Source organism: Melanotaenia boesemani, chromosome 3 (genome assembly GCF_017639745.1).
Source record: "Melanotaenia boesemani isolate fMelBoe1 chromosome 3, fMelBoe1.pri, whole genome shotgun sequence".
Lineage (NCBI taxonomy): Eukaryota > Metazoa > Chordata > Actinopteri > Atheriniformes > Melanotaeniidae > Melanotaenia > Melanotaenia boesemani.
Genome location: NC_055684.1, coordinates 33,911,515 through 33,939,079, shown reverse-complemented (window position 1 = coordinate 33,939,079; position 27,565 = coordinate 33,911,515). Strand labels below are relative to the sequence as shown.

The 27,565-nt window shown below is 38.6% G+C and overlaps 2 protein-coding genes across 2 annotated transcripts in view; both read left to right on the top strand.

Annotated features, from left to right (window-relative positions):
- Nucleotides 1-15,233, top strand: part of LOC121637216 (uncharacterized protein KIAA1755-like) — a 28,350-nt gene extending 13,117 nt beyond the window's left edge. The window contains exons 3-24 of the mRNA XM_041981223.1: nt 36-1,566; nt 2,547-2,738; nt 3,276-3,399; nt 4,231-4,324; nt 4,534-4,620; nt 4,723-4,839; nt 5,402-5,500; nt 5,578-5,726; nt 6,454-6,592; nt 6,774-6,896; nt 7,098-7,295; nt 7,429-8,384; nt 8,625-8,874; nt 9,764-9,853; nt 10,445-10,669; nt 11,245-11,415; nt 12,456-12,633; nt 13,021-13,137; nt 13,225-13,476; nt 13,654-13,916; nt 14,185-14,248; nt 14,350-15,233. Coding sequence (XP_041837157.1) covers nt 36-1,566; nt 2,547-2,738; nt 3,276-3,399; nt 4,231-4,324; nt 4,534-4,620; nt 4,723-4,839; nt 5,402-5,500; nt 5,578-5,726; nt 6,454-6,592; nt 6,774-6,896; nt 7,098-7,295; nt 7,429-8,384; nt 8,625-8,874; nt 9,764-9,853; nt 10,445-10,669; nt 11,245-11,415; nt 12,456-12,633; nt 13,021-13,137; nt 13,225-13,476; nt 13,654-13,916; nt 14,185-14,223 — 5,394 coding nt within the window. The 3' untranslated portion in view covers nt 14,224-14,248; nt 14,350-15,233. The remainder of the gene's footprint in view (nt 1-35; nt 1,567-2,546; nt 2,739-3,275; nt 3,400-4,230; nt 4,325-4,533; nt 4,621-4,722; nt 4,840-5,401; nt 5,501-5,577; nt 5,727-6,453; nt 6,593-6,773; nt 6,897-7,097; nt 7,296-7,428; nt 8,385-8,624; nt 8,875-9,763; nt 9,854-10,444; nt 10,670-11,244; nt 11,416-12,455; nt 12,634-13,020; nt 13,138-13,224; nt 13,477-13,653; nt 13,917-14,184; nt 14,249-14,349) is intronic.
- A 583-nt stretch (nt 15,234-15,816) lies between these two features.
- Nucleotides 15,817-26,672, top strand: tgm2b (transglutaminase 2b). Its single transcript, XM_041980761.1, has 13 exons — nt 15,817-16,057; nt 18,399-18,578; nt 19,483-19,701; nt 19,927-20,045; nt 20,400-20,528; nt 20,685-20,862; nt 21,019-21,151; nt 21,585-21,688; nt 21,786-22,025; nt 22,335-22,613; nt 22,713-22,873; nt 24,298-24,434; nt 25,064-26,672. Exons 1-13 carry the CDS (start codon nt 15,823-15,825, stop codon nt 25,212-25,214), a joined length of 2,265 nt encoding a protein of 754 aa, XP_041836695.1. The 5' UTR covers nt 15,817-15,822; the 3' UTR covers nt 25,215-26,672.
- Nucleotides 26,673-27,565: the final 893 nt, after the last annotated feature.

The window sequence follows — 27,565 nt, the reverse complement described above, 5'->3', positions numbered from 1 at the left end:
GCATATATGTCATTGTCCCTTGTAATTTGTCCTAGGCTGGATACTCGGATGTGGTTTTCCGCTGTGAGGGCTGGCCTCTGTGTCTTCACGACAAAACCATTATCCAGTTAGCGCCTGTGAACCCTTTGCTGTTGCGTCCTGGAGACTTCTATCTCCAGGTGGAACCCTTCGGTGACCAAGCAGCACGGATTGTACTCAAAAGTCTTTTAGAAGAGGGATGTCGAGAAGTAGAGGAAACCCCCATCCCTGAGACTTCTTACCCCTGCATCTTCACTGAGGACTGGCTGCTGGACATCAATGAAGGACGCCACGGAACTCCTCTGTCACGTTGTTTGCTTTGCACAGACCAAGGAGTAATCAAGTTGCCTTGGAATAAAATCGCCATCCCAGAGTTTTTAGACAAACCTAAGATAATGCCCATCTGTGGGGAGGCACCTTCTGAGTCAAAACAGGTCTCAGCTCCCTTCCATTTTAACACCTCCACCCTTCCAGTGGAAGCTGTGATTCAGCCGATAGAAGAAAGGATGTCAGCATCTCTGAGATCTGCACACTCTTCTTCCAAACTTATTAAAATGGAGCACGATAGACGAGTCACTAAATCAGCCTCCAAACCATTAATCAAACCTGTGGGTTGGGTTTCTCCTAATACCTGGGAGAGTCATAACTACCAGGAAATAGAGGGTGATTATGTAGATCTAGTGGATATTGCTAAAGGGAAAGAGTTTGTGGATAAACAACAGGACAGCCGTAAAAATCCACCTAATTCAGTTTTGCTTAAACCTGTCAGACCACCTCCACCTGTACCATATGGGAATATGTCTCCTTGTGGACAAACTCAGCAGTATGCAGAGGAGCCCTATAAGCTGGGGCAGGTGCTTACAGAACAAGACTTAAAGTGTAGATACAGAGATTCGTACCTGGCAGCACTGAAAAACCCAGTCCCTTTTGAGAGGGGGAGTGTAGACCTCCTGGCTAACTTTGAAGAGGAGGGTATGTGTGAGGATGGAGATGTAAGACCAAGAGGAGCACATGAAGCTCCAAAAGTCCATTTAGGAAATTTCTGTAACCGCTGCAAAAACCCACTGATAACAAAGGACTCTTGCCAGCACAAACAATGCAGCGAGCTGACACCGGAGCACGTTTTGTGTCAACTCCCCTCGAGTTCTGCTCCAGAAAACCTTGTGAAGGAATCACCTGGGATTTTCAAATCAGCCCCTGGCTTGAGCCATAGTCAGAGATTTCAGGCTAAGCTAATTTCCCATCAGTTCGGACATACTGCTTGTGAGCATCCAATATCAGATGTGTCTCCAGCAACTTGTGGTGGTAACTTGAAACCACACCAGAAGGGAGAGTTTGTAAAACCATCTGGCAAACACAAAGTTAAAGAGAGATCTCTGTCTACTGTGTCAGAGACTCCTACAGGAAGTCCTGTTCTTTATAAACTCAACAATAGGAGTCACAGTGATATTTGCCCTGAAACAATCACTAGTGTAATCCAATGCAAAAAAGGCACACTAGTGGATCAGGAGACTACAAAGCTGGAAAGACTAAAGTGCTCTAAAAAAGGTAAGCAAACGTGAGAAGTAAAATTTAAGCATTTGAGATTCTCAGTCAGTTATCCTTCAGCCCTTAGCTGACACTCATCTACACATTATTATTGTGTGCACAGTTGTTTATAATGAACTATTGCTCAGTGCTCAAAGTGTCTTTTGACATTCAAGCCAAACAGATTGCATGAAACTCAACCGTGACCTTACATGTTTGAGGGAATGTGCTTCACTGAGGGTCGTGCTTCATAAAGGCTCTTCAGAAAGAGGGTTCAAAAGTCAAAGATCAGACTTGAGCTTGATCTTCCTCCAGGGATTCTCCCACTGTTTTCTGAGTTCTTTGGCACTGCAGCCACATTCACATCATTCCTCTTACCAAGGGAGTTAACGGAAATAGCATCCTGCACCCCAGTGAAAGAGGGTCTGAACCCACTGGGTGGAAAAGAAAAAGCAGAGCATTCCTCTAATATAGACAGACAGGATGACATGCAAGGAGGAGGTTTCTCTGTCCCCTTCACCCGCCTGCATGCACATGCCCCTCACAGGGGCAAGTTGAGATCTTGAGTGGAGACATGCTTGTCACGGACTATTAAAGTGGCAAAGAGAGAGAATACAGACAAGGCCTTGTTGGCTCTGAGGGGCGGCTAATTAGGATGTCTGAAATCAAAGCCTTGCTTTGTAGCCTGGCTGCTGCTGTTTTGTTACAAAGATTATGTCAAATGTTTAGAAGCTGTCTGTTAAAAGTTGTGCAGCTGTGCAGGGTTAGTCCAAATAGATAGAGCGCTGTTAAAAATTATGACTGAAGACATCAGTTATTACTGTTGGTCATTTAGCAGACCAACCATCGGTGATTTTCACGAAATCTGAGCGCCCTAAATAGAAAACCATTTCATGGATTTATCAAATAAGAATCTATAAATATATCTTTTAAGATGATCTTGCTTATGATTACAAATTGTTTTTTCAACTTTTGGTAAAATTCCTTGTGTTTTCTGAAAGATTCCCATCCAAGCAGAGGTGAAGATCCGTTTCGAACAAATGGACCAGGTGCTAAACTCAACTCAAAGACAGAGAAGACATTCATTTCACAGGTTCAACTTCCTGCACCGAGTACTGACCTTCAGCAAACTGAAGAATCTGGCTTCAGGAGGGTCAGTGGTCTGCTTGAACTGGGCATCATTTGTTTACCAGGTAATTCAGGGAATTCTCTTGACTGTGCAGAAACTCTCATCAACATGATTCTGTATGTATGAATCCTTATATAATGTGTAAGTTCTGTCTCTGAACTATGTGTTATGTCTCAAAATTTCATATGAGAAAGAAAAATGGGGTAAAATAAAACAGCTGTGAAAGTTATTGTGAGTAATGTCAGAATCAGAAGGATATGTATAATCTTGTTGTTTTAGATGCTCACTTCCCAGCCTTGTTGATTACTAAAACCACTTTACACAACAAGCCACACTCACCCACTCACATTCTTACAGCATTGTGCTCACTGGTGTGTGAGTGTTTTGCCATACACTCACACACCAGTGAGTAAACAAGAGGAAAAATTAGCTTCATTATTTTGCAAAAAGTCACTGAAAAATTAACTAGAGGAACCTATTTTCAAAGTCCTCTAATTACTGGATGTCCTTCTACTTCTTAAACCAAACACATCTTTAAACTATCCATGTTTATGTATCTTTAAAATTTGCTCAGCTTTTTCACTTTTCTGCACAAACACAGGGAGCAGGGACAAGAATGGCAGGGCAGTGGTGGAGGTCCATGGTGACAGGAAAGAGTGGTCATCCCCTCTCATCTCAGCACAGAGTGTTTGTGAACTGCTGCTTTACTTACACTCCATACCAAGGTACAACAATCAACAGTTTACTGAAGTGATTTAGATATATCTAAATATATTTAAAGATGCACTGAAGGGAAAGTTTGATCCATACAGAATAAAAGATGGTAATGACCTCACTTGTCCAGTAGAGGAGGCCACTGGCTGGTTCTTAAGTGCACCAGCATGCAATAAGATGTATGGCCACAAGAGGGCAGCAAAATATCAGTTAGTGGTTTTAAAAAAATCCATCTGCAGTCTTAAAGCCTCACTAAATGCTCTCCTATGATTCATCATGTTCTTTATTTTATACTTAACAATGACTTTTTTCCCCCCTCTTTTGCCTACCACTTAACATCAGTAAGCAGTAAAACTGACATACACTGAAACGCTGCCAAAGAATTGTCAGTAATTACCTTCAAAGGTCTACAAATAAACCCTGTAACGTTGTTATTTGTTCACCCTAGTTTTATCATTGGTTGTTACATTTAAAAAGCAAGCCAGCAAGTTTGACCCTCTGATGTCCTCTGTAAAGAGGCATACCACAACCGTCTGCTGCAGCCAGAATGGCTGCCAAATGTCTGGTATGCAACAGCTTGCCAGAATTAGCAGCCATGTCTTATGTAGGCTCACACAACAGTTAGGCTACTCAAGAAGAGAGACTTAAGAGGGGTGTGTGAAGGCATCAATTATACTGAATCCATGAAGTGGAATGTGTGTGTGGATATCAGATAGAGATAAAAAGAGTTTCGAGAAGTTAAGTAGCCCTAAAGTCATAGATTCTTGCTTTTATATGAAAAGAGTGCTATGATGAAGTGAACAAGTTCTAATCTGCCTTAAAATAATGCAATGTTTTCCCAGGAAAGATGTTCAGGAGCTGGGAATGACTTTGGTCATCAATGCCAGAAAGAAGCCTCCTCCTATTCACCTCTACAGATCACTGCTGATGGCACAGGTTCAAACAAACACAAACCTGCATGAACTCGTCCAAATATCTCAATGATTCACTGATAAGTAAATTCAGGGTCTGATGGTTCAAGTTTCTGCCTTTTTATGTGAAGCAAAATGAAAGTAAGAACGAAAGTATGGATTAATCATATATAGATATTCACATATTTATGTGAACATGAAAAAAATAAATTCTCTGACTTATTGTCGTCCTAGGAGCAAGCTCTCCATGCAGTCCACAGCATCATCATTCTCATGGATAAGGACACTTGTCCACGACCTGAGAAACAGCCTGGTCTGCAGGTCAGAAACCACAACTATGATTTTTAGCTCTTAAATTATTATTTACACAAATAAATAATGAATGCACCTTTCTTCCTCACCAAATTTTACTCACCAACTCAGATGGACATGGTGACTTCTATGAAAGCCCTGAACAAGACAATAGAAACTTCTCAGCTGACCTCTGACCTGGGAGGAACATTTACTTACAGTCATACAGACTGGCTGCAGTTCCATCAGGTAATACATGTCACTCCATGTACACTCTGGTAATAAAACTGTTCAACTAAAGTTTATTTAATCCAAGACGATTTGTCATACACACACCACAGCAAACATACATGTTTTTCTTTGGGTTGAGGGATTTTAGACATTAATCAGTTCTCCATAAAATTGTATATGTTACATATTTGTGTGTTTTCTTTGAAAAGCATAGTTTCAGTGTGGGGTAGGTGATATTACATCTTGACATTCATGCAATCCCTGACACTAATTAGTACATTTTTTAAGAGACCAGTCTTCTTAAAATGTTAAATGTCCTTACGCTATTACTATGCAGCTTACAGCAATGGTGTTTGGAGTGTCCTAGCTTGAGTCTCAATGTCATTGTACACTATCTCTGACATCTTTCACTGCTATATACTGATGTAAGTGTTTTGTGTTTGTAGATTTTCGCTAATTAACACAGATCAGCATGTTACAGGCCAGCACTGCCTGTGAAGCCCTTTCTACTTATTACAGTTTTTCTATGTTCATCTTGGTGCATCATCTTTCTGTCTACTTACAATTTAAATCATTTCAGAGATTGGTGTCTTTCATGACTGACCTACAAGGAGCTGACAGTTTGCTGCAAAAGGCCATCAAGAAAGTGGACAGGAAAAGCCAAATGGACACTGTGAAGGTAAAATGACTTCATGATGTGATGTAGTTGGTGGTGCAGATCTCACATGCTGACTGCTTGCTTTGTGGTTAATGCAGGAGGTGAAGCAAAGCATTCAGGAACAGAAGGTTTCCATGAAGGAGGTGCTGGAAGATGTTAGACTGGTAACTCTGCAAAGGGAAGGAGGAGCTTTACTGGCCAGGATTAAGAGAGAGGAGTTTAGATTTCCACAGTCTGAAGACTACAGGTATCAGATACAACTTCTGAATCATGGTTTTGTTTCCAATCTGGATCAGTACACTGTGAGAAAAAATAATTACTTTGTAAAATGACAATTTATACATCATGGTGTCTTCAAAGTACCTTTAAAGAAGTTCTCAACTGTGTAATTACTAGATGGCTATTCTCACTGATCTGAAAATAAAAGGCTCTGAAAACCAACACGCTTTAATCAAGACCATAGATTTCATAGCTGAGAGCAGCCTTTTTTTCAGGCTCAAAAATCAAACTGCTCTCCCTTAAAACTCTTAACACTCAAAAGATTCCTGCTTGTTGCACTTCAGTTAAAAATGTTGATCTATCTTCTTAAAGTGTTGCCCATACATGTCTTCTCCTTGCACTCAGACTACTTCTGTGCTGTCACATCACTCATTTTTTTCATAAAGAACTACAGCCAGCTGCTCTAACCATATGGTTGTGTGGGAAGTGTAGTATGAATAAAATATTTGTTAGTTTGGTCTTCACAAGTATATTATATCATACAAGTATCATGGACCCAAATCTGAGTTGACAAGTAAAAAAAAACATGACACATATATGCTACTCTTTGTAGTAGCTAAAATTAAAATGTTGTACAATGACTCTAATTTTCAGAAAAAGACTAGTTAAAAGCCAGTATTCTTAAGCATTATTACAAACTTCTATATGAGGGGCAGAGGTCTCAGTGTTTCTTTGTGTCTCTTCTTTCTGTGCAGAGATGCTTTGGACTCAGTTACAAGTCTGTACAACCAAGTAGAAGAGAAGCTTCATACATTGGTGATGAGGTCAAATGAGTCTCTGCAGCAGCTGGAGTTCCTCCTCAGGCTCAGGGAGATGGAAGCCAAAATCATCAAGGTACCTTCAGTTCTTTCAGCCAGGATAACACTTAAATCTACTCAGTGAAACATATCTAAAATGCACTGATGTGATTTTGTGGACATAAATGTTGGTCATTTTTTGTTAATGTGCCCCTCCCATGCAGCAGCAATGCAATCTATGATGCAAGATTGCATAACTACCACATTGTGTTTTGCAGGCTGGAATTTGGTTTAGCACAGAAGGTGAACAGAGACTGAAAGATTCTTGCACAACAGATGATGCACTAGTCTGCACTCAGAAGACCTTGCAGGACTTTAATCTGTTTCTCCAGCAGTCTAAGGTATGCATTAAAGAATAAAAAAAAATAGAAGACCCTTAACCAAATGTACCCATGTTGGGTTGTCTGCACTTTTCAATGTATACCAACATTTTTCTCTCATTTGTCACATGTTGAAAATGTTCAGTTTGCTGCAATGATAATATGCTTTAGAGAGAGTAGAGAATAAAATTTGCTCCACTCACATCTTGTCATTTGTCACAGGAGAAACAACAGCATGCACTGACATTGGTAAAGGAGGCAGAGAAGACTGTTGACACCAGTGACTCCAGTCCGGCAACAGATATTTTTCGTACTCTTGTCAGCACTTTTAAATCCAATGTAGAAGACTTCATGTTGCGGGCAGAACAGAGGCAGAAGGAACTGGACACACAAGTGCATGTGTACAGCTTTTGTGAACAGGTTTGTGTTTTAACATGGTTCCATTTGAACTTTCACCCTCTTTCTTTACACATTGAACAGTTGAAAATTGATTGATTTAGGTTGACTTTAAATTAAAAAAACTGTGTTTTTTTTTTTTATTCACTTTGTCCAGGTTGCAGCCATGGCCAAGGAATGTAGTAATATTTTGGAGCAAGTAGAGAAAGGGTGTTACTCAGCTCAGACCCTAAGCACACTTCAAATGTATGAGGAGAGATTAAGTGGTGAATTCTCCACCCCACACTTCCAGGCTCTGAGAGCTAGAGCCAGTGCCGTGGGATCAGGGGCCTCTGGGATGATGAGAGTGTGGAATGCAGCCTGGGTCCAAAGCCAAGAAGTCAGACAGCGCCTTGAGAAGATGCAGAAGACAAAAAAAAGCATAGATAAGAACCAGACCCAACAGGCCACTGCTGCAAACCCTCCAGGGGAACAGGGAGAGATGGAAAAGAAGGGGAAAAAGAGCGAGGTGGGGGAAGCTGACAGCTCTCTGGCCTCACAGCCAGTCTCTGATACAGAGATGGTCAATACTGCAGAAAGCAGTACTGCTGCATGGCTGAAGCACAATTTGAAAACTGATATAAAAGGGAGCAAAAATCAAGAAACAAAAGTACAACCGTTTACTGAAACAGTTGAAAATGCCACAAGGACTCCCATTTTCCCACAAACCAGTGACTTTCATCAAGAAAGTAAATGGAGGTCAAGAGAACATCACAGTGAAGCAGATCTGGGGACTGCAAGCGCTGCGAAAGATGGGGAGAATTTTCGATCGCACCAACCTTTGGGTCGATCCCTAAGCGAGGGTTCACATGCAACAAACATCTCTGGCTTTTCACCTTTGAGTATAAGTCACAAACACTGTCACAGCAGGACGCAGTCACTGGATAAGCCCATCCATGCTCTGCACATTTCCTACAACATGAATTTATGGCCAGGAAACCTGAGCTGTGAGTCAAGAAAGGACAGTGATAAAGAAAAGGGTAAAGAATGTACACTCTCCACCCAGAGTCTTGAAAATGTACAAACTCCTGAAACAACATTGATGCCAACAGAAATCAATGGCAGCAACTCTGTGTAAGTAATGCACACTCCATCTGCTGTAACTTACATGCAGGCAAATGCTGCCAAACACATCTACAATTATATTTAAATATATTTAAATATATCCCTGCCAGAGAGTTTTTCACCTGATTATGATTCTTTAAAGAAACTTGCTTCCCTCTGATAAATAGTGGACAGTAGAACATGATTCTGAGCTCACTTCTGTGGAAATAAAAGTGATTTTACATTTTTCATTTCCTAAACGTGTACCAGGAAAGTACAGATGATCTTGGAGGAGCTGCTGTCTACAGAGAGGGAATATGTCAAAGCCCTGGGTTTTGTTAGAGAGTACTACTTCCCAGAACTGGAGAGGGCAGACGTCCCTCAGGACCTCAGGGGCCAGAGGGGGAGCATCTTTGGAAACTTAGAGAAACTCCACGACTTCCACCATCATCATTTCTCTGATGAGTTGGAGAGCTGTGCGAATGAACCCTTCAGAGTGGGACGTTGCTTTCTACGTCATGTAAGTGTGAAAGTATTTAAAATTAGATGTTGGTTTCCTGAGTGTACACTGGAAAAATAACTTGTTAGGTGCAAATCAAATGCTTCAATTTAGTGAATAAGAATTAAGTTGACTAAGCTAAATGTAAATATGCTGAGTCAACTTGATGTGTTTGGTTTGCTGATAGTTAATGACCATTTTCCAGTCCAACTAAATCTGTAAGGGTTAATGTAACATATTAACCCAGGAGTGTCAAGTATCAGGTATTTCATTCAATAGTACTATTACACAAGTAAACAGTGCTGATCCAACAAAATAAAGTTAAGTGTATTCATCAGATTTAAGTTTCATCTCATCTCATATTTACCCTTACAAATCTCTCTAGGGGGCCTGCCCCCTAATTTGGCAATTTGGGAACAGCATTAATAGAAGCTACATGTTAGGAAAATGTCAGACACCCAGTTAGATTTTTTTTTTTTTTTTTCTTTTTGGTAATGTATGCGGCCCACTTTCCTAATACAAAATCCAAATTACTAAAAGTTTTTATTCAATCCAAGCTCTCCCTCCCAAACTGGATTCCTTTTTCTTTGCTTGAAGCAACAGATGTGAAAGATTCTGGGTAATGGCAAGCAGTGGTCTATGACTTCCCGTTCTAAACAAAAACTGTAATGATTAAGGATAAGTGATTTCAAATAAAGCACTTCCAGATGTATCCTAAATGGAGACAGATGCTGAGTTTTTGGCTTCCAAGGAATGTTCAATAGTTTTTTTAAATTTTAATTTTCTTCCTACAGTGTAAGAAATATTGGACTAATTATGTTGCTCATACAAATGTGATTTACAGTATGATTGGTGGTTATAATGATGATGATTAAGGATTGTTTTGTATTTTTGTTTTTTTCTTTTTAAGAGAGAGAGCTTTGCCTTGTATGCTCTTTACAGCAAGAACAAACCACAATCTGACCAGCTTCTAATCAATCATGGACAAGCTTTCTTCAAGGTGAGAACTAGCACTAGTCCCACTTTGCTCTGGAGCCTCTGATCTTCTTTTCTCAAACAAATTACAGAATTTCCTTTATAAGCAGTAGAAAGTTGGTTATTAAAACACAAAACATAGTGAACAGCCATGCTGGAATCTCCTGGAGATGATGAGCAAAATGCTGCTGATAATGTTCAGGCAGTAAACAAAAAGGACAGTGGTGGTAGATGTTTGGAGGTATTGTAAACCTAAATTTTAATCAGATGACCTGAGGATTAATGTACTTTTTTATGTAATTAATAATGTACTTTTGACTGTTCTGTATAACTAGTGCTAATAAAAATCATTGCAAATTGAACAAGTTTGCAAAATCATATTGCAATGCATTTATTAGCTGTTGAGCTATTTCACCTCAAACCATCATGCACTCACCGATGAAATGACATTGCTAATATTAAAAGAATGGTGTTTGCACAATATTGTTCTTTTAATAAGCCTTTAATGCAGCCTTGCACCAGCAACCCTCACCATGTCATTTCACATTTCTGTCCTGACAGATACGTGTCCGATCCTACTAAACTTACTGTTTGGTTTCCTCTTTTGTCATCCCAGCAAAAGCAGCTGAAGCTGGGAGATAGAATGGACTTATGGTCGTACCTGCTGAAGCCTGTGCAGCGCATCAGTAAGTACAGCTTGCTGCTGCAGGACATGATGAGGGAGTGTGGACCAGGACAAACCAGAGAGATCGCTGAGATAAAGGCAGCCCTGGAGGTCATCCACTTCCAACTCCGTCATGGCAACAACCTGCTAGCCATGGATGCCATCCACCAATGTGATGTAAGCAGGGCTTTAATAGTTGCTTTAACTTCATGCCAGCATAAAAAAGTGTCTGCCTTTTATGCTGTACAAATTACAAAGATATGCTTAAATGTATATGTTGTACATATATAGTACTGTAGAGTAAAAGTGACTCCTCTTTTTCTACTTGAATGGAATTTAAATAGGAGGAGAGAAACAGGTAAAGACAGGACTACAATATCCTGTGCTAGTCACATGATTGATATTTACAAGTGTTCAGCTTTTATTTTCTTTGGGCAATGTAAGCATGATATATGGGATGGAATGTGAAGGGTAAGAGTAATGGATCCATTTCTGTGCAACCATTCTTTCTGTGGAATGTTAAAGGGAGGTGCAGTGTGTGGGGGTTGATGATCTGGAGTGTCATTAACTGTGAGTCAAGACAAAGGGAATAGGGTTCAAGTAACAGGAACTCTTATGTTATTGCATCAATTTAATGGTCTCTGTTAAGAGTTTAGAGTTCTTATATTTAACTGTTTTTGAGAACATTTGTATTATTGTTGTCTACAGCTCTGTGAATTAACATCTGTCATGCACTTCAATTTTTTCTGCAGGTTAATCTAAAAGAACAGGGGCAGCTGATACGCCAGGATGAGTTCTTGGTAACATTCAGGAAGAAAAAATGTTTCCGTCACATTTTTCTATTTCAAGAACTCATTCTCTTCAGCAAGACCAGAAAGACTGACGTAGGAAATGACACATATATCTATAAACAGTCATTCAAGGTATGCATGTACCGTAGGCTTTCATGCATTCACACCTAAATGTTTACCAGATGCACCAAAATACAGCAAACTCAACAAAAAGGCTTTAAGTATTGTACAACTTCTTCTAAACAAGTCACTTCATGATTACAACGTAGGGAAAAGCATCACAAATTTCCAGATAACTGGCATCCCTTCCATTTCAACTAATTTTGTCAATAATTTTTCTAATAATAAAACATAATGTTCTAATGCTGTTGAACTTTGGACCCTGTCACAGTTATGACATTGCATTTTGCTAATTAAACTAGCTTAGTTTTATAATTAGTGATATACACAATATTTCAATGACAGTGAATTGTGAATGAAAATATATATATATATATATATATATATATATATATATATATATATATATATATATATATATATATATATATATACTGGGCTAATGGTCTTAGCTATTCATTTTGATCTTGATGAAGAAACGTTCTTGCTTAACCTCTTGAGATCTAGCATCCTCATACAAAAACATCACATATTTGGTCATCTGCACCATAATACTTACACTGCCATTTGATGGTGTCAGAAGAGATTTTGTTTTACAATTTAAAATGATTTTTATATCTACATCATATATAATAAAATATGTATAATCATAAAAATATCTAAAATCCTAATAATAAAATTCTATATTGGTTTCTCCTAACCCCAAATAGCTTGAAGAAATTTCAAACATAAGTCAAACTAAAGCTTGGGTCTCAGGAGGTCAACTTTTATCACAATATATATTTTTTCTACCCAGTAGATGGCAACCTAGGCCATTGCCTATATTGTCTATAGAAAAGACTGGCATTGCTCCACTTTTTGCAAAATTCTCTAGTATAGGACAAGTCAGACCTTGTATAGCCCTGTAATTGCTTATCTAACACAGTTCATATCAACTAACAGGACCAGCTATAGCATTCTAGGATTTTTGCCTGTGTTTTAATTCACCCTAACTGCTTCCTGCATTTGAAAGTTTAGTCTTACATGGTCACATCATCTTTTCCTGTATTTAGACATCTGACATTGGCATGACCCAAAACAGCGGTGACAGTGGTTTGTGCTTTGAGATCTGGTTCAGAAAGAGGAAAAGCCAGGACACGTACACACTACAAGCAGTTAGCCAGGAGGTGAAGGAGGCCTGGACCAAGGACCTAGAGAGGATCCTGTGGGAGCAAGCCATACACAACAGAGGTACAGTAGTATGCAGTGGTAGGTTTGGTTAGAGGCAGATGGGTGGCATGAGGAATTATTAAGAAACAGTTCTGTATATTTACACTGGGATTTATTTAAGGGCTCCTTGGTTACTGCTTAGATGTTTTAATTAATTTATTAACACTTTTATGCATATATGTTATGTTTAACTACAGCTTAATGTGGTTAATAAGAAAAATGACTCAAGACCAAATCAGCAGATTTAACTGTATATTAAAGCTATGTGTGCTATTAAAAACCTTTTCTTTTTAAATCAGAAAGTATGTGAAACACCCTTTAACATACATCTTCATTTTTACATTATGCATACCTTTGAATGTATTTTCAGTATTTATTGACTGTTTGTTTCCCCCATCTTCTTTTTAGAGGTTCGCATGCAGGAAAGAGTTTTTTTGGGTATTGGAAACAAGCCTTTCATGGACATCCAGCCCAGCGAGGCAGCTATCAATGACAGAGCCATCAACTATGTACTGATGGGAAGAGGTGAATATTTGAATTTGTTGATGCGTTGAAGCTTTTTGGCTTTTCCTAACTCATTAAATGTCCTCTTAAAATAAATGTTCACTCCAGAAAACAAGGTTCCATCCTCCACGGGATCAAACGGGTCACAGACCAAGCTTCCTGAGGGTCGACCAAAATCTGTTGGTTCAGGCAGCAGCTCATCTTCCTCCTCTTCCTCAGGACGGGGTTCCCTATCCCCTGTAGGATATGAGTGTGGACCAAAGCAGAGGGAGGTTTCAGGTGGCCTTGGAGGATATGCATCACCCCCTGGAACTCTGGAGGATGACCTAGACCATGAGAGTGGAAGTCAGACATTATTGTGTGAGTAAATATTTGGTCAAAGTTGAGGGAAGTTTTTAAGCACTCAACCTCTGTCTGGGTTTCATGCTTCAGGCTGAAGTTATGATATGATATAAGTTATATGATAGATGATTAATTCCTCAATCTATCTATCCATACATGTTCCATGTACTTAAAAAGTTGTTTTCTTTGTTCCAGTGGACAGCTCCGAGTCCTCAGGAGAGAGTATCAGCGGCTTCAGCAGTTCCAGCCACAGTTACCATTCTGCTGTTGGGGGAGAGGTGGAGGACAATTCCTCTATCTGCACCTCCATAATCACTGTTAAGGAGGCGGCAGCTGCTCACTCAGCTGAAGCTTTCCAAAAACCAAATGCCCCGGTGGGCTCTACAAAGAAAAAGCAACCACCAGTTGCACCCAGAACCAAACTGCAACACCAGGACAAGGATCTGCTCAGGAAGAAGGTGCAGTAGAGCGCTTTTGGAGAAGTTGTTCATATGTTTTTCTTTTTTTTTTTTAATAAAAGAAAAGGAAAGGAAAAAAAAAAAACATTGGAAATTAGAAAACAAAACCTCATTCAGTCTGATAACTAATTTCACACAGATTCAATAATCTCTAGCTTAATATGTCTTTCTTTTGCAGTATTACTTCTACTATTTTTTTACTCATACCAGTGACGAATAACAGCTTGCGATTAATATAGAACTAAAAATATGCTAATAAATCTCTCAGGGTCAGAGCATCAATGTTGGAAAGTCCACTGAAGTTTAACCCATGAAATACAGTGCAGTATAAGGTAAATATCACATTTCTTGACCAGTTATTAGACTTTTAAGCGTGGCATATGAACAATTGTTGTTTGTTTGTGTGGTTTAAATCTTTAATTTCTTTTAACAGATCTGATGGTGGTGCACGAAAAGCAGTCAGCAGTGAAGATGACACCAATTCAAAACGTGTTATTCCAGCTGTCACTACAACCCTGAACCACTCTGTAAATAAAGTTTTAGCATCAACAAACCATAGGAAATTTGTTTATATTGGCATTGTGTTGTAAACATGAACAGGGATCATTTAGAGTTTGAAAGGCATTGCTTTACTTACTGTTATTCACTGTAAATTAGTTTTATAGCTCAAGCTGCAGTATTTGTGTCTGTTTTTCATAACACATTACACTTAGTTAAACTGTTCTTTGACAATGTTCAACAAGTAATACAAAATGCTGTCTTTTATGTTATGAATGTATTACCATTTGTACAAAAGTTAATTACCTAATATTGCTAAATTTCATGGTATGTGTTTCTCTGAAAATAAAACACATTTACTCAATTTCTTTTTATCAGCACCTTTGTATAAACTTACATATCTTACTCATTGCTCTCTCCTATTTTCACTCTCACTCATCATTTAATCGGGAATTAAGATCATATGACTGATGCTGCAGTCTTCCTGGAAATGTTATGTTTGCTTTGGCAAAAATATGTAGTCACCATCACTGTGTGGATTCGATGGAACTCTGGTTGCGGTTTTACCTTTGTTAACCACTGAATTGACATTCCTGCCATAATATTCAACATTCAGGCTTTTGTGGACATTTTTCTGTTTGTTTGCTTGTTTTTAGTGGGTTTTTTCACACTTTGTTACCTCATCATGTACAAATGCACATTTTCTGTGTTGCTGAAGTGCTTTTTGTGAGCTTTACAGAACAGACATGGTTGTTAAACACTTCTTAAAACTTAAAGAAAGACTAATTCTATTTTTTCTCATTTCAAATAAATTAAGTGAACTCATTATTTACCAGTTGTGGGTCTGTTCCTCGGCAAGTTCATCTCTACTTTGTGTGCACCCAGTAAACCCACTGAATCCTACTGAAGACTCAAATGGTATAGCTGCACTTAATTCTACAAAAGTTTTATAATTTCCCAACACTGTAGATAACAAAAGATGAATTTTAGAAGGGAGCGATAACTGTGTTTTCTGGAAACTCTATTTATTTATTACTTTATTTACTAGTCAGTGGAGTCTATCTATCTATCTATCTATCTATCTATCTATCTATCTGTCTGTCTGTCTGTCTGTCTGTCTGTCTGTCTGTCTGTCTGCCTGCCTGTCTGCCTGTCTGTCTATGGACACTTAAATCTAAGGGGATCAGTGAAAAACTTTACAGACACGCCTCTACATTTTAAGAAAAGTAAAGAAAAAACGACAGCATTGAAAATGTTTTTATTATCCATTAGTTCCTGGATGCAGACATCTTTTTATAGCCTTTCAGAACACCTCTCTTCTCACCTGCTGCTCTACAGAACACCGACGGTGCTGTTTGACAGTAACATTACAGCATTTGAACTGCGGAGGGATAAATCATGACAGGATATGAGTTGTGAAGGTGCTTTTGTTCATACTCGTACCAAGGTTTGCTCCCCCCACCCTCCCCCTCCGACCCCTTATTCTGTTTTGAGGAGGGTCGTGTCACACCCACCATGGCTGATTGGCACACCGAGGACTACAAATAAGACCACCATAGCGACAGACCATCTACTTTCCGTCGGAGTTGGAAATTCATTCAATACAGTTTATTTAAAAACCCTCGAAGGAGTCATGACGCAAGGTAAGTCTTACCATTTCTTATGAAAAAAAGTCCTAAGACGAAACTATGCCATTTAAGACACGTTCAGAAGAAATTAACTAGTTAAATAGCGCAAATAGGAACGTTTGTAGTTATTCCGGTCAGTAAATTTCACTTTGATAATTGCGCCCTATTCGTTCCTGTGTGGATGTCTAAGATTAAATGGGAATTTAAAAACATTCTGATAGTGTTCAGGTCTCCCAACCGCTGCAGAAAAATGCACAAACTTTCACAACTATCACTATTTAGGCTGCAGTGCATGCTTGCCCACACGTATCATTATCATCTCCAGAGGCACAATATTGGAGTGAATGCTTCATAGGATGAATTTCACCCCCATGTTTCAGTTCATGGTAGCTATACTGGGAGTTGTAATGGCATCAGAGAGCAACTGGAGAATTTACTAATTGATGCTATTTAAAGGCGCACACAATCCAACAAGTAGTTTGCGTTATGCCGCTGGAAGACAGAACTATCCTAAGTCTTTAGAAATCTCCAACTTTTAATCAAATATCCACTACAGGCGAAAAGCTGGGTGTCAAGTCAGAAAGTGAAGGAGTCTAATAATATCTGAGGAAGACTGTTGGACACATTTATATGATTTATATATGATTTATATATATATATATATATATATATATATATATATATATATATATATATATATAAATGTGTTTGTACTCAACAGAAAACATAATACATGAACTTAGCTTGCTATTTTTGTTTCCCCAGTCCGTGTATTTACTCTTTAGCTTCCATGGATTTTATAAGTTAGTTTATAGGGCAACTAAAAACACAAACAAAACCTTATTGGACCATCAGTGACACTTGTTTTCCATGTGTTTGACATACACGAAGCATTCATCTGAAATTAAAAGTGGTCTGTGATGAAGTCCTGAGGTCAGCATGGGTGTTACCTGCAGGACTGAAAAGTTCTTATTCTTTGCAGTTTGCCTGTTAGTATTTCCAGGATCAAAATTATTTACTGTACCAGTGACTAAAACAGTTTGTTTTCCTTAATATTTCCTTTTAAGGCTTATACTGGTCTCAGTGCTGCTGGTGAGTAAGTCCCTTGGTAGTGTGGGTTTATGGTTGATAGAGTTTGGATGTAGCCTAAGGATACACATTCTGTACAGATTAGTTAGGAGAGGCAGGGTCAGGCTCATGGATCTCTACTTGTGTATTTCATTCTGGATTTAGGTAATCTTGCAGAATTAGCTGCAAGTCAGGCATCTAGGGCTACATATGTGTACCATCTGGCATACCATAACCGCTTCACCTGAAACAACTCATAAAGTAGCACCTCTGTTGCAGAGCCCATTTTTAATACTGATCTGTAGCCCCAACAATGTTGCAGAAAGAGTGATGCACTTTTAGCTGTTTTTTCCCCCCCCCGTGGGTTTGGGTCACAGGCTTGCATGTGGTATTAATTAGATAATTGTTTTCACATTCTGTGAGATATTTTAATAGATTCCGTTTTCTTTGTAGAGCTGTTTTTGCAGATGGCTCTTCAGTCAACGATTAAACAACAACAAGACACCAGTGTTGTTTTTTGCATATTGTATTAATGAGTAAAATGGATTGAGATTATGGATAGACTTGGAAGGTAAACCTTCAGAGTCCTTAGTGTACAACCTCTAAGATATTACAGCATGTCTTCAATTAAGACCTAGACTAAGGTCAAAATCAGTAAAACACCCGAACTGTGACAAACACTGAGTAATGATCCCCTATGGACTTCATGTAAAACAGCAGTCTAGCAAAGCCTTGACTCCCCCATTTTATGCCTGTTTCAGGCCTTTTCTAAACACTAAAGCATTACATAATGGGAGAGGCTAGCTGCCTGATATGTCCCACAGCAGCCTGACCAGTGGCCTTGCTTTTCCTAAAACCAGGAAATCAAAGGGTGGGACTGTATTTGTCAGAACAGGCCCTGGAGAGGGGAAGTGTCTGTGTTAACTCTTGTGTTTAATCAATACACACAAAAATAGCCAAACCAAATTATTTTACCATGCGGTAAATCACAGATAATCACAGACCCCGGTAAATCATGTGTCTGTAAAAGCTTTAAAGATCACACAGTACAGAGGCACAAACATTAATCAAATCCTTTTATTAGGTCAGGAAAATCATGTCATTATAAAAAAAAAGTAGCAAAGCCACATTTGCAGCTGAAGAAATTAAGGATAACCACAGTCTACTCCATCTAGTGTAAAAAAAAAAAAAAAAAACTAAAAAATGTTCTGCATGTTGTAGGTGAGCAGATAGAAAGAACTTTTTATGGAGATATGTTTTGCATTTTTTTGTCTTTTCTTCTGTAAAGTTCTGGACATCGATCGCTGGGACCTGGAGTGCGAGTATAATAATACCGACCATCGCACTGATCTCAACGGTGTAGACCGACTCATCGTGAGGAGAGGCCAGCCCTTCTCAATCAGTCTGTATCTTCGCACTGGAAGCTTCCAGCCAGGAGTCACTTCTCTTGACTGCATTGCAGAAACAGGTGATGATGCTTTTAAGCAATTCATGTGTTAAACAAAATGTTCAAATGTATTTTTTTCTTGATACTTTACTGTTTAACGGTCAGTGGCACAGCTTTGTTAATGGAAAAATATTGTGGTTTAGTCCTCTCATTCAGGAAGTTGGTGCACACTCGAGCCACGTACTACTGTGTGTATTCGTTAACATTATTGTCCTTGTCACTTATTCAAAGATGTGATGAGAAAAACAGCTATATTAACGGAGAAAGGAAAAGGGAGTAATCATGTTTGGTCATCTGTTATACTACTGCTGGTTGCTGGCTTTCACATTCTACCTTTAAGATGCTGTGCTCTTGCTTCCATTGTGGAGAGCTTTATCCACATATTAGATAAGACAGCTGTATTCGCTGTACAGCAACTATATTAACTATTTTCACTATGTTATCTTATATATTAACTATATAAGACAACAAAAAATAAGATAACAGTTGTACACCAGCAAACACAACCTTTTTTTTTTTTTTTTTTTTTTTTTAAGGAACCGTTGCTTGCCAAGAAGGAAGCATGTGTATAACCATAGATAACGCTATCAGGCTTTCAATGTCAAGCACATTTTAATTGATATAAGTGGAGCATATCATGCCCCTTCAGTGAAGGGCAAGAGATCAAAAAACTAGTTGTGGCTGGCAATGTTGGATGGAACATGCTAAAGAATTGAATCGGGTACAAATAATTGAAGGAAGCTGGTGCTATTACACAGTTATGTTATCCATGCATGAGAAGATTCCAGAGATGTTTGAAGTAAACGCTGAAAGGGTGGAGAAAACAGAGGGGTTTCCATTTTCCAGACACAAATGTTTTACTAAAACCTATTGGCTTCTATGTTTCAGACTTATGGATCTAATTTTTTCTACTGTCAACATGTAGGCCCGCAACCCTCTGAGCAGTATGGCACCAGGGCCTCCTTTGGTCTGTCTCCCAGCGTTGACACTTCCCGCTGGAGTGCTGCTGTCATCAGCCCCCCTGGGGACATGGTGGCCCTGTCTATCTGCTCTGCCCCTGATGCACCGATAGGCCGCTACACCCTGACCCTGGGGCAGTCAGTACGGATTGAGTTCATTCTGCTCTTTAACCCGTGGTGTCCAGGTGGGTAAACTTGTGTGTGTGTTAAGCTGTATTGGATGAAAAGTGCTTTGATGATCACGTTTCACCCCAGCATGGGCCACAGATAGGAACAAATTCATCAGTGGAATCGTTGTATTTCAGTTCAGTTATTCTTACTTATATTAGGAAATATTAGTTTCTACGAAATGAATACTACGTCAGTCATTTTCCATATACAACATCATTTGTATTTTCTCTTGGCAACAGGGGATGCGGTATACATGGATAATGAGCAGAGTCTGGCAGAGTATGTTTTGTCTCAGGATGGAATCATCTTTCGAGGCAGCTACAAATATCCCATACCTACTCCCTGGAATTTTGGCCAGGTACCAACACCAACAGTGTTGATATCTGCCACACCTAATCATACGTATCAGATGAGCCAGCACAGTTTGAATTACACTCATTTTGAAAAGAGGAGACTCTCCTCTTAATGTGTTATGTGTTACATCATTTCTAGAACTTTAACAAGTATATTTGATTGTAGGCTTTGAGTTGTTTTAATGGGAGCTTTTCATTTTAGACCTGACTACACTCTGAGCTTTGTTTGTGCAGCTAAAGCTTTCCAGCAGGGCAGTTTTAAACATCCACTTTGCTGTCTATTCATGCCTTTTATTATCATTTTACAGCATTACTTTTGCCACTTATGAGCAACTAATATGGATTTCACCGTGTTACAGTTTGAAAGTGGAATCCTGGATATCTGTCTGAGGATCCTGGATATGAATCCTAAATGTCTGCGTAATCCTTCTAAAGACTGCTCCGGGAGAAGAAATCCCATCTATATTTCCAGAGTTCTAAGCGCCATGGTATGAGCTACCACTGTCTGTTTAACTTACAGACACTCTTTCATTTTTATTTATTCATTTGCATGGATATGGTTTACCAAAAACATCACCTTAAATTGAAAAGAAGCTATTTTATGTGTACAAATAGGTTTGAATCTCTCTTCTTTTTCCTGACAGGTGAATTGTAATGATGACAAAGGGGTGTTGCTGGGAAAATGGACAGATGGCTATGAAGGAGGTGTCAGCCCCTCATTTTGGCGTGGCAGTGTGGAGATTCTGCGTAACTGGGACACGGAAGCCTGTCAGCCTGTTCGCTATGGACAGTGCTGGGTGTTTGCTGCAGTGGCCTGCTCGGGTAAGATAGGGCTGAGCTGATCTAGTGGCTCAGTCAGTCTCAGTTATATCTTTAGACAGCACACGCCTTTTGTCTCAAGCAAACAGCATTTTATAAACTATGTAAAAGCTTAGTTCTGAGATGCATTTTTCTCCTCTTTTGAAATTCTTCTGTCAGTTTCCAGAGCTCTGGGCATCCCCTGCCGAGTTGTAACCAACTACCTGTCTGCTCACGACACCAACAGCAACCTGGTGATTGAACGAATTGTTAATGAAAATGGGGAACTCATTCAGTCCAAAGAAATGATCTGGTAAGACCTCATTTAAATATTTATGGGGACACATGTTATGAACAATCATAGATAAAGTGATTAAACAGTTCTCATAGGTTGCAGTGATGAACACCAATGCATATTTAGAAAAGAAGTTTGTGAGATATGTTTAAAAACTAGAATAATGTGGCTTGTTTAAAAATGAAAGAAGAATCTCACATTTGATAACAATAAAAATAGAAAAGGGAGCTAATAGAATAAAGCATGTGTGGATTAGATTACTCTGAGGTTTGCATAGTCTGGATGGTGATCTGTTCAGGGTGAACCCTGCCTCTCGCCAGACAATGGATGGCTAGATGGATGTTTAGTCTGTTGTGTGAAATCAACCATTTTACTGCAGTTATGGGCAAGTACAGGTATGGGATCCTATTTTTTTCCTGCTGTTCAGTTAATAGTATGTATTGTATTGGAGGAATTACCACTGTTGGGTGGAGAGCTGGATGACCAGGCCTGACTTTAAACCTGAATTTAACGGCTGGCAAGCCAGTGACCCCACACCCCAAGAGAAGAGTGAAGGTAGGACACACTTTTATTTATTTGTACTTTAGATTTATTTATTTATTTATTTATTTTTATCAGCTTTCGTTGTCCTTACATTTTCTCCTCCCCTCAGGCGTGTACTGCTGTGGCCCCATCCCTGTCAGGGCCATCAAGGAAGGAGAGCTCACTTTTAAATACGACGCCCCCTTTGTATTTGCTGAGGTCAATGCTGATGTCATCACATACATGAAGAAAAAAGATGGCAGCACCTCAAATGTCACCACCATTGCACTGGTGGGCCAGAAGATCAGCACCAAGAGTGTGGGCAGCGACACCAGAGAGGACATCACTCACCTCTACAAGTACCCTGAAGGTAGCCAGCCCTGCTGGTTGTATGGAGACATACAATTTTAACCTTGTGTTGGGAAAATTAACATTAATTATTAAATTTTGACTAAAAAGCATATTCATAATTCTATATTATCTTTTCAACATGCTTGAGGCTAAAACTAAACTGTCATTCCCATTTTTTTTGTCAGCATTTGTGCTACTTTTTTTTCATAAAATTTTTTTTACCTCTCACCCCAAATGTATTATAGTAGTTAACCGTTCTGGATGACAACACTTAGGCTATAAGGCCCGTGTCATCCAATGTTTGGTACTTCTGCTTCCACATTCCCAGGATCTGACGAAGAGCGAGATGCTTTCAAAAAGGCCAACCACCAAAACAAGCTGCTCCAGCAGCAGCAGCAGGGTCAAGACCTACACCTCACTATCAAAGTGACATCAGACATGAAGAAGGGCTGTGACTTTGATGTGTTTGCCGTTGTTACTAACAACACCCAGAGTGACAAAAAGTGTCGCTTGGTATTTGGATCCTGCGCTTTGTCCTACAGTGGACTTTTAGGAGGAAACTGTGGCTTTAAAGACTTGCTGAATGTTGAGCTCTCAGCAGGAGCAGGTACAGTAAGCTATGTCTCTGTGTAGCAATTACATGAGAATAATGCTGAAATGTGACAGATCACAATTAAACTTATATGATTTCTATGTGTTCTGTTAGAGAGAAAAGTTTCTCTAAGACTGAACTACTCAAAGTACGGCAGCCAATTGACTGAGGACAACTTAATCCGTCTGGCAGCTCTGCTGGTGGACTACTCCACCAGAGAAGCAACTCTGGCAGTGAGAAATATTGTGCTGGATAATCCTGAAATCAAAGTCAAAGTGAGTATTTCAGTATGAAATTGTTGGAAAAAAAACAAACCCAAAAGCATAAAAAACAAACTAAATAGTTTAGCTGGTCATACCATTTAATTTACTAGTTGTCTCACTGTGTGCACTAAAGCACAAATAAACACATTTACACTTGAACACTTTCATAGAATTCCATGAGAAGGTGGAGGTGATGGATGGCTGTGTAGTTTTAGCATAGATTTAAACAAAAACAACAAGAAAGAGATCACAATTAAAACTCATGTCTGCTGTTACATTATTGTTTACTGATGTGCTGTTATTGGCTGTGGTTCGCACACATTTGCCCAAAGATTGCAGCCTAAGAACAACTCGTAACAATAAAATGAGAAGAAACAATAGGAATGAGAAATCACACAGAAATCACCACACACTTGCTGTAGGTCAAAAAATATTAATGATTGTTTTCCCTAACGAATCAAGACAACAAGCAACAGGGATGTGAAGATTAATGTGAAGCAAAAAACTTGCAATTTAATTCAAACCAGCCTGATGCCATTCAAGTCAATATGGTGCAAATAATATCATTTTTATTGGTTGTTTAGCAAACAACTAATCAAAATGAACAGAAAAAGTGTATTTTTTATTTTTTGCAAGCATCTCCTGTGATATCAGCTGAGGAGAGGTGAACCAGAACAGTTTCAGGACAAGTATAGTGAGAATTGGTGAAGACTGTGGCTGTAGATGAGAATGAAAGTTTTAGAGGAAAGCAGAGATGGTTCTGACACAGTATGACTAAATGTTTTACGCCTTTTTCAAGAGTTTGCCAAAGATGTTTTTTATTGTTATTGCGTATTGTTTGAAGTATGAACTGGGAAGGATTGAATGAGAAGCCATAGCAAATAAACTGCAGAGGGTGAATGTGGTAGTGTTTGGTGTGGAGGTCGCTTGCCCAGATGTGTTAAACCCAGAGACATAATGAGAAACACAATGGATCAAACACAGACAGGATAATGACAACTCATTTCCATTTTGACCTCTTGAATTCACCAACATAAAACAGACCTTGCCATAAGCAATTTCTTCTTTGCCATTATCTGCCTCCTAGTGTTGTTAAACCTCACACATTTAACCATTTTTTTTTTTTTTTGCTCTTTATTAATTGCAAACACATTGCCATGTGCACTTCCATCTTATCAGTTACAATCAGTGATTTTTGCCATTTTCTCCTTTTTAGTAGATTTTCTTCAAGTCTGTTGATATTCAGTTGTGCTCAGCTTCAAACATTCATACCATTCAGTAGGATTGTTGCCTTACTGTACATAACAAATTCTGCAGCACAGGAGAATTTTTTAGTGGCACACCACCAGCTCAAGTGTTTCTGTGTGTTCAGAGAGTTTTATAAGCAGAGCTGAGAAGTGCACAGTATGAGACTTAGAGATGACTGTGTCCTACAGATCCTGGGTGAACCAAAAGAGAACCGGAAGCTGGCTGCAGAGATCACGATGCAGAACCCTTTACCAGAGCCGCTGGAGAACTGCTGCTTCAGCATTGAGGGGGCCAACCTGACTGGGGGACATGTTATCTCTGAGAGGTTGTATCAGATTATTATCCAACTTGAAGTCAGAGTAAATCAGATATGTTTAAAAAACAAACAAAAGACATGCAAGACTGAAATGTTTCTTGTCCATTTGACTTCCAATTCTGAGACAAGCTTTGTTTTGTTTAATAGTTTGTTGCTATGGCTTCACTGCAGCAGCCAGATGTCTGGCTAGATGTGCAGCTGTTAGTCAGGCAGAGCACACTGATACAGTAACGTAGTCCACAGAGGATTACTGCAGCAGTAATGAATGAATGAATTACCAGTGAACATCTTACTGTTCAGCGTAGTCCCACTATGAGTCTATTTGTGTGTTTGAATGCTGTCAAGTCAGTTAAGTAAAATTCATCCAGCTTTTTACTGCACATAAACCCTGATTTTCTGACAGCATGATGTGTCTGCACAATCCACTTTTATGGTCATTCCTGTTGTTTAATCTCCTTGTTCTGTTGAGCAGTTCAAACATTGCAGCACCATCGGCATCCTTTCCATAAATAGTCATGAGTATCTTAGGTTCTTTCGTCCGTTGTACACTTGTAACTAATCTCTCAGATGTTTAAGAAATCTGAAGTTCCTCCTGCCATTTTCACAATAATAATAATATCTAAATATTTATCTTTCAGGCTGAATTCCACTGTCGGACCTGGGGAAGATGCCAAAGTTAAAATCTACTTCACTCCCACCCGTACTGGGCTGAGAAAGCTGGTGGTCGATTTTGACAGTACTCAGCTGTGCCATGTCAAGGGCTATAGGAATGTCATAATTGGAAAATAAAACTTTTACAGTCCAATAGCAAAACTCAGTCACCAATGTTAATGCATTAGCAAAGATATCAACATGAGCAAACACACCCTTCTTTGCATACTGTAATACTTCAATGTATGTTTAGATATATTCACATTTTGTTCTTCCTGTTGCAGTGAGTGCTTTGTTCTTTTAAGGCTAATGAAATACTGTAACTGCATGCAAAACTTTAAAAAATATTAAGCTCCTCTTTAGTAAAAATTTGTATTATAAAAGTTCTACAATTAAACTGACTTATACACTTTTTGTGATCATGTTGCAAGCAAAAACTGGTTTGAATTAATAGCTTGACTGCACTGTGCAGATCGTTTTCTACACTTATGTGCTAATCTGACATATTCTAGCTTCAGTGGAGGACAGGCAGCGTGGTGTTGTGAGGTTGTATCATGTGTATCATGAATGATATTAATTATTTTGTCAATGATGGGATAAAGTTTGACAGCATTGACAGCTATAGTCAAACATTTACCTGCAGAAAGAACATCTCTTCTCCCGGTAACATGCTGCTCTGTTTCTGCACATTCTGCCTCCCATATGAACATAATACTCACATCCTGCAATCTTTATAGATTTCCAACTTATTTCTCTTCTTGAATCTGGGATGCACATCACATCATTTGTTAAGTATGCACTGCTATTATAATGTGAAATGTACTGTTTTACTTTTAAAACGACATAAGAAAAACTTTCATTCTTCACCAGTCATGGAGAAAGAATAAAATCTATAATATAAAATATTCTCTCAATGCTAGAAGTGCCAAGGGGCTGAACAAAAACAAAACTAAACAAAACTTTATTAACATTTAGACATGCATTTCTCATTCGCCTTATTTTCCTTAATGTCTTCACCTAGCTTGGACCTGTACCTTTGCTGTGGCCCTGCCAAAACTATAAGTGCCTCCACATGATCAGTGTCACTGCATTAAGCAACAGAAAAACTATAAGATCTGCTAATCTACAAACTGAAAGTATTTACAGTTCAAATGTAGGTAATCACCAGTAGTAACAAGAGATATAGCTGCAAGTTTGCTGGTGCAGGTGGCCTACAGGTTCTACCTTTTTTATTAGAATCTTTTTCTTTAGTTCCTGCTTCAAAACTTTTTGCCTGTCCATGAAGAAATGACACTTTCTCTATCACTACAGGGTCTTTCAGTACAGTATTTATGCATGAACTAATTTGTTAATATGCATGAAATACTGCTGCCCTCTGCTGGCCAAAAAGATGAACTTGTTAGTGATGAACAGAGACAGAAAACAGCCTCTACAGAAACTGGAAGCAACACACACACACACACACTTTAAAACAGACATTTTGTGTGAAAACTGTCACTAAACTGTCTGTTTTTTGTTTGTTTGTGTTTTTTTTAATGTTAGTCTGTCTTTTTGAAACTAATGTTGATCAATAAAACTGAGCTTTTCTTCCCACTATTGTAAGTTTAAGGTCCATAAAATATAATAGTATTACACAATTCCAACGAATGACACATGTGAGCTTATAAGGCAAATCCTTTAAAACAGAGACCAAATAAAGATAACTTGAGCAAATTTTGTTTTTGTTATGTAACTCTCTCTGAAGTCTGTTAACATTGTTATGTGACAGATATATTTTATTAGAAAGATGCCACAGCAATATTGCATCTTCAGATAATTGTTATTTAACCCTGATTTGGCTTGTGTAACTTTAAATGTAATCAATTTCTTTGAAACTTTTAGTGAAGCAAATACAGTATCACAAAAAAATAAAAAATAAATAAAATACAGAGCAAAAGACATTTCAAACAAATATATTTAACAGATTAAATACGAAACAGCAGCACTAAGAACAAACACAGTCCAGAAGTGAGGTTTAAGTGAAAACCTTCACGGGAGGTTTGGACAAAGTCATGTTGCAGATGAGAAAATGATTGTAATGGTTTGGTGTGATGAACATTGGGATGCAGTTATGGTTTTACTGTTGGTTAAGCAGCTCTGAGTAACTTCTTATTAGTGGTAATATATAAAAGTCTGCAGTGAAAAGCGTGAATATACAGAAGAACTTCTATTAGATGAAAAAAAAAATTGCATTTTGACTGACATTTTAGCATTAATCAGAAAGCTGAATGTAAACTGTTTTTACTCAAAGGTTACAGGAGTTGAATCAATACATTTTAAAGAATTTTTAGAGAAAGAGAGATAGAAAAGCTTAATTATTTTCATTTCCTCTAGAAGGGTTTGTTATGAAAACTTCCAGGTTTGACAAAGTCTTTTGATTTAAGACAACAAAAGTGGGAAAAGGAAATGTTCTATTTTCTGTCTGTATTACTCAATCTCAGCAATGCTGT